Genomic DNA, 7,172 nt, shown 5'->3' with positions numbered 1-7,172 from the left:
GGACCAAGACCGCTACAGATGTATCCAATTAAACAACAGCCTTTTCTTCTGCTCGGCCAATCAGAACGCGTGACCTACGCCAACCCGGAAATAGAGTGATTTGGGTGCCAGTGGCGCGGTGTGTACTAGTATGTAGTTAGCAGACAAGGCAACAACAATAACCTCGTATGACGGCGTAAACTCAAAAAAAGCTACAGACTTGTAGGGTTTAAATGGCGCCGGCGCGACAGAGAATTGCGAAGGGCTTGAATGCTACTGAGATAGGAAAGAAAATCAAAAGGTGAGACAACAAAACTATGTTTGTTGGTGTAAACGTGGAAGGCGAGTTGTGTCACAATCAAGTACATTACTATTAGCATTACACATAGCCGAATACAGTGACGTCATACATTACATTATATTGTGTCACATGTGTCTTGTTGTTCTTATACTTCACAGAGAGGTGCTTAAATACACATTATGTTTAATGATATCGAACTGATAGTCATTTAATTAATTCCAGTGCGTTTTCGTTTATTTGTGTTGTTTTATGGACACGAACGTTACTTCCAAAATTGTATTCTCCATATGTTACTGAAAGGCTAAAATCTTTTTTTTACGTGCATTGAGGATTTCTTTGTATCTTTTAAATATTCTATAAGTGTGGCTCTAAGAGGCTCTGTGTCACTGCTCTTTTAGTATGTTTTTGTTTAATTATAACAAATCCTTTAATTCAATTTGAAGCACAATTTCGTTCGTTTTAAGTATGTACTGTAATTGTTTGACATTTAAATACAAATAAACACTTCCACTTACTAGTGCTGCAAAATGATAAATGTTTACATAAGATTTATCACACTTGAATTTAGATTAATTGTGATTAATCACAGTAAATTACTTGCGTCAATAATTTAAATCAACCTGAAACAGATCCCAATATTTTGATAGAAATGCAATTTTATTCTCAAAATGTAATACAGTACACAAATTGTAAAAAAAAAAATGTATGTATGTCATTTATTTGCTCAAAACAGTTTTATCTAAAGTCAACAAAATTTGCTAGCGAGCACACCAGTCTGACGTATATGCACTGACATATGCATTTACCTGATCACAGGTACCAATCTGAGGTTAAGATAAAGGCGCATGTGCGCTCAAAATAAATTGCGCAATTTATCTGCAACTACACAGTACATGATTAAAATGTGATATTTTTTGTGATTACTTTTTACCTTAGTGTAGTGTTTCTTCAGCAAACCTACACGGATACAAGTATGATTTGTGTATACCAAAATAGAAACATCACCTTCTTTTGCCTCTTTTCACTAGGGGCAATGCAATGCGACAGGGAACTACGTGGTGGAGTTCCAGAGGCCTAGCAGCTTTTTTGCTGGTTTGTTTGTGTTTGAGCGCGGCAGCAACTTGGCTGTATGTCACGTCTTTGGATCCTGACATTACAGAAACGTTGGTCAGCCAGCGTGAGCATGTCTCTCCACAGCCCCGAGTTTACATAGTGCAGTGCTCGGAGGACTACGAGAACTACAAACGCTACCCAGGTGAGTTTTTCTTCCACACTCCCTTATTTTAGCAATCCAGGTCCTGTACCTTGGATGGAATGAAGTCAGACCTGTCATGATTACACATTTTAGATACAATGTGATTTCAATAGAGCCCTCTAGATGGCTCTGCAACACAGGCATATTTTTTATATATTTGCAATTGACTCTGAACATGACAGAAACAAGTTTTAACTGTAAACAGCACTCCATTGTTTTCCACCTAAAGACAGTAAGACACAAGGAGAAAGAAAACAATGAATTAAATCAAAGTTACATTGTTCAATCACACCAAGAAATGTAACAAGAACACCACTTAACACCAGCTATGTTACCATTAGAGGTTTAACAGAACATATTTATAAAAGAAGGCCTACATTTTTCACAATTGATTATTATATTGAATAAAAACTGCTTGTCGGCCCAAGGACTTTGTCTGGTATTCATGGCTGTCACTCACTGCTGTCTCATCCACACAAAAGCAGTCTAAGATAAGCAACTAACAATTTGCAGTCATGGCTTCAAAGATTATTTATCCATCCATTTTCTACCGCTTGTCCCTTTCGGGGTCACGGGGGGTGCTGGAGCCTATCTCAGCTGCATTCAGGTGGAAGGCGGTGTACACTCTAGACAAGTCGCCACCTCATCACAGGGCCAACACAGATAGACCGACAACATTCACACTCACATTCACACTCTAGGGCCAATTTAGTGTTGCCAATCAACCTATCCCCATGACAAGGTAGAATATTTAAGGTCTTTGGATAGGCTATATATTCAATGAAAGCCAAACTAAACTCTGCCATTTTGCTATCATCAGCTGTCAACAAATAAAGCTAATGGGTGTGCAATGTGCATTCATTTACAAAATAAATTTAAAAAAGTATCTATGTCGAGTGTGCAATACAACGGTGCTGCTTTTGTTTTGAAAAGCGTTATTTGTATTACTTCCGTGTGGACGTATGCACTTGCGTGATTGTGAGTGAATGTAAACAGCTGCAATCACAAATTACAAAATAAAGTTGAAAAAACATCTATGTCGTGCGCGCAATACAACTGCTGCTGCTTTTATTTTGAAAAGTGTTATTTATGTGCGTATGTCCGTGTGTAACCTGTGAGTGAAGGTGCACAGCGACAAGTGATGCACGGTTTACACCCGAGACGCTAAAAAGAGAAAAGTTGATGACGAATGGCGTGTTTTCAACAAGACATGGACTGCCAAGCAACGTTCCCTCTAAGGTGCGCGCCTGCGCAATTGCGCACTGCTCAAGCGTCCTCTGCGAACAGCAAATAAATGCCGCGCACCAAATCAAACCCACCTGAATTCTAAACAAAATAAACAGATTTATTCTGTGTAATTTTGCAATGCAACTCTGAGTGACAGTGACAACAAGCGGCCCTAACGGTGTTCTTCAACACCGTTAAATTGAACACAGTTAAATTATTGTAACGTCTATCGAGATGCTTCGAGGCCAGGAATTATATTGATCACTTTATTGAGCAAAACTGTTTAACCATAACCACACCAAAAACATGAGTAAAACACTTCTATCTCGAAAAACTAGTCATTTTCTGCCGTACAAACCAGGCCAAAACCAACTTGTCATCTGTCACCAACACGCATACCACTAAACCACTGGTGCGTTTATGGCCACACAAAAAGTCGAACAACTCAAACACCACACAAAGTTACACTATGACTCCTCAGTCATACGTGTGCTTATTTTACTGTCATTTATTATTAATGTTAATTTATTTATATTAATCATGGAATGCTGTTACTACAGAAAGTTACAGGAATGCACACTTCATCCTATGCTTACATTTCATTGTGCAACATGAGGATGTTTAAGGGGAACTAAATGTGATCTCTGAAAGGGGTACACATGATTTCCAAAGCAGTGCTTTTGGTATAAAGTTAAGTTAGGTTAAATGAAAGTATTATTATTATTATTAATTATTATTATTATTATTATTATTAATATTATTATTTATCTTACGGTATATATCAAAAATAATATTGAGCAAAATTTAATTGAAATAGTGTCGATGTGGCCCTCCAGCAGTGCTCGGGTTGCTCATGCGGCCCCCGGTAAAAATTAATTGCCCACCCCTGCTTTGACCTAAAATATTGGTCAAAATTGTCCATAGATGTATAGCATCAATAAATGGGAGGATTTTTGCATTTGAATAAGAAACATCTTATAAAATTGTATTTGACACAAAAAACACACACAGTGGTTGTAAAATAAGTGTAAAAGGTAAAAAACGGAATACAAAAACAATTAAAATAGAAAAATTGAAATGTTTTTATTTTTATATTGCTGTTGTTATTTAAATGTTTTGTTATCACTATTATTATTTTACTTGTTGTGGTTTATTTGTTACTAATTAATATACATTTTTTAAACAATATATACTAATGTTACTAATAATACTAATGTTTTCAAATCAATTAAAAATTATGTAATTAATCGTGATTACAATATCGATCAAAAATAATCTTAATTATTATTTTTGCCATAATGGTCCAGCCTTATTTACATGTATTCTTTTCTTATATCATTTAGTTTTCTCTTTTTAATTGTACAATTCTTCATATCAACACAAAACAAGGGAATTAAACTTGAAAAATGCTCTGGCAGTGGTTTATGTTTCAAAATTGCTGATTCGCTCATTTTGCTGTCAATCAAAAACAGTGTTGGGACTAACGCGTTACTTTGTAACGCGTTATTTTCGGCGGTAACAAGTAGTCTAACGCGTTATTTTTTATATTCAGTAACTCAGTTACCGTTACTACATGATGCGTTACTGCATTATTTTACGTTATTTTTTATATAGTATTGGCTAGAAACTGAGAAGATCTGAGTGTGTTGTCAAGGTGCGGGTGACGCAGTCTCGCGGGCAGGGCTTCAGTCTTACTGCCGACAGGTAATGGGGATTGACCTATTTCACCTGTATAGCCCTGTAAAAAACATCCTGTATCTTCCATCAAAGTTTTATAAAGAGTACATGCTGTAAGTATGTATGTAATGTCATAACAGTCACATTTGTGATAGCATAATATTTACAGTTTTTTGGTCATTTTAAAGGCCTACTGAAACCCACTACTACCGACCACGCAGTCTGATAGTTTATATATCAATGATGAAATCTTAACATTGCAACACATGCCAATACGGCCGGGTTAACTTATAAAGTGCAATTTTAAATTTCCCGCTAAACTTCCGGTTGAAAACGCCTTTGGATGATGACGTATGCGCGTGACGTAGCCAGTGAAACAGAAGTATCGGTACCCCATTGAATCCAATACAAAATAGCTCTGTTTTCATCTCATAATTCCACAGTATTCTGGACATCTGTGTTGGTGAATACTTTGCAATTTGTTTAATGAACAATGAAGACTGCAAAGAAGAAAGTTGTAGGTGGGATCGGTGTATTAACGGCGGACTACAGCAACAAAACCAGGAAGACTTTGACTCGGATAGCAGACGCGCTAGCCGACGCTAGCCACCGACCGCACGGATGATCGTGGTGAAGTCCTTCGTCCTTCCGTCGACCGCTGGAACGCAGGTGAGCACGGGTGTTGATGAGCAGATGAGGGCTGGCTGGCGTAGGTGGAGCGCTAATGTTTTTATCATAGCTCTGTGAGGTCCCGTTATACTAAGTTAGCTTCAATGGCGTCGTTAGCAACAGCATTTTTAAGCTTCGCCAAGCTGGAAAGCATTAACTGTGTATTTACATGTTCATGGTTTAATAATATTGTTGATTTTCTGTCTATCCTTCCAGTCTGGGGTATTTTGTTTCTATCTGCCTTTGAGCCCGATGCTATCACGTTAGCTCCCTAGCTAAGTTAGCTTCAATGGCGTTGTTAGCAACAGCATTGTTAACCTTCGCCAGGCTGGAAAGCATTAACCGTGTATTTACATGTCCATGGTTTAATAGTATTGTTGATCTTCTGTCTATCCTTCCAGTCAGGGATTTATTTATTTTGTTTCTATATGCAGTTAAGCACGATGCTATCACGTTAGCTCCGTAGCTAAAGTGTTTCGTCGATGTATTGTCGTGGAGATAAACGTCACTGTGAATGTCCATTTCGCGTTCTCGACTCTCATTTTCAAGAGGATATAGTATCCGAGGTGGTTTAAAATACAAATCCGTGATCCACAATAGAAAAAGGAGACAGTGTGGAATCCAATGAGCCAGCTTGTACCTAAGTTACGGTCAGAGCAAAAAAAGATATGTCTTGCACTGCATTCTAGTCCGTCACTCTAACGTTCCTCATCCACAAATCTTTCATCCTCGCTCAAATTAATGGGGTAATCGTCGCTTTCTCGGTCCGAATCGCTCTAGCTGCATTGAAAACAATAGGAAAATATGAGGAGGTGATCAACTGACTACGTAACGCTACTTCCGGTAGGGTCAAGGCTTTTTTTTATCAGAGACCAAAAGTTGCGAACTTTATCGTCGTTGTTCTATACTAAATCCTTTCAGCAAAAATATGGCAATATCGCGAAATGATCAAGTATGACACATAGAATGGATCTGCTATCCCCGTTTAAATAAAAAAAAAATCATTTCAGTAGGCCTTTAAGCAATAGTGAAACTTCTTTCTTGGGTGTGTTGATTTCACAGAGCGCATAGCTACAAATGCTACTTCTGTCAACAACAACAGCATAGAGAGCTCTTGTGTGTTTGCTCCCACTAATCATGGCAGACTTTGTGAAATACGACGATGAGTACTTTGAGACAAATGAGGATTCAGAACCCTATCTTTTTTAGCCTAATTATACAGAGGATGAGCTTGTTATAGAAACTAAGAGGGTGAAACTTCAGAGCAGACGGGGGCCCAGAGTGTCGGGACTGCAACAGGGCATAAATGCCAGTGGCACAACATCAGCATAACTTGGTGTTGTAAAAAGTGGAAAATGCCAAGCCATGCCCACAGAAATTGAGTGCTTCTGGTGTATTCAGTGGCACATAGTGTAACATGGAAAAGCTTCATGTACCTGAGGAAGAAAATACTTCCCTAGGAGACTGCATCACATCAAATAAAGAATTGTTTGCACTAAAAAACCCTGCAGTGGTACAAAGTTTTTTCCACCTAACCAAAATCAATTGGAAAAGACTGCTTTTGCCAGCTAGACCAGACGGACAAATGTCCATCGAATAAGTCATCATGATATTAAATGTGATACATGGAGCACACACTATATACACAGTCGAGCGTACCATCTACATACGGTACAAACATAATATGTGGGCCATTACTTAAAAGTTAATTTGATTGTTCATTCATAGTAGTTCATATTGTTGTGCTTGTTTCTCAGTCAGTACAGTTAGTTGGCTGATTGCCACAGAGGATTAAGGCATTGTGTTTCTATGCCAGAAAAGTAGTTTGTTTCTGTTTGCTCTTACAATAACAATCTCGCAATAGCTTGGTTAATACGCTGGTCACAGTATGTAAATGGAGCGTTGTTGGCCATTTTTCGATGTTTTTAGAGGGATTCATTGATGAAAAAAATTACTCTAGTTACCTGCATTGTTAGCCTCCTCTTGCTTGCAGTTAGTCATTATTTAGAATGCACAAGAAAAAGAGAGACATGTGTTCTTGTCTCACATAAGGGTTGTGAATGA

At 38.0% G+C, this 7,172-nt stretch overlaps 1 protein-coding gene across 4 annotated transcripts in view; it reads left to right on the top strand.

The window, feature by feature from the left end:
• The first annotated feature begins 63 nt into the window (after positions 1-63).
• Positions 64-7,172, top strand: part of uts2r2 (urotensin-2 receptor 2) — a 109,954-nt gene continuing 102,845 nt past the window's right edge. The window contains exons 1-2 of one of the 4 annotated variants that reach the window (XM_062056267.1): positions 64-280; positions 1,309-1,535. In XM_062056267.1, coding sequence (XP_061912251.1) covers positions 213-280; positions 1,309-1,535 — 295 coding nt within the window. In that variant the 5' untranslated portion in view covers positions 64-212. The remainder of the gene's footprint in view (positions 281-1,308; positions 1,536-7,172) is intronic. The other 3 variants (XM_062056266.1, XM_062056270.1, XM_062056269.1) reach the window with 3 other exon arrangements.

The sequence above is a fragment of the Entelurus aequoreus genome, linkage group LG08, assembly GCF_033978785.1.
Source record: "Entelurus aequoreus isolate RoL-2023_Sb linkage group LG08, RoL_Eaeq_v1.1, whole genome shotgun sequence".
NCBI classification, from domain to species: Eukaryota; Metazoa; Chordata; class Actinopteri; order Syngnathiformes; family Syngnathidae; genus Entelurus; species Entelurus aequoreus.
This window is presented reverse-complemented; position numbering and strand designations above follow the sequence as displayed.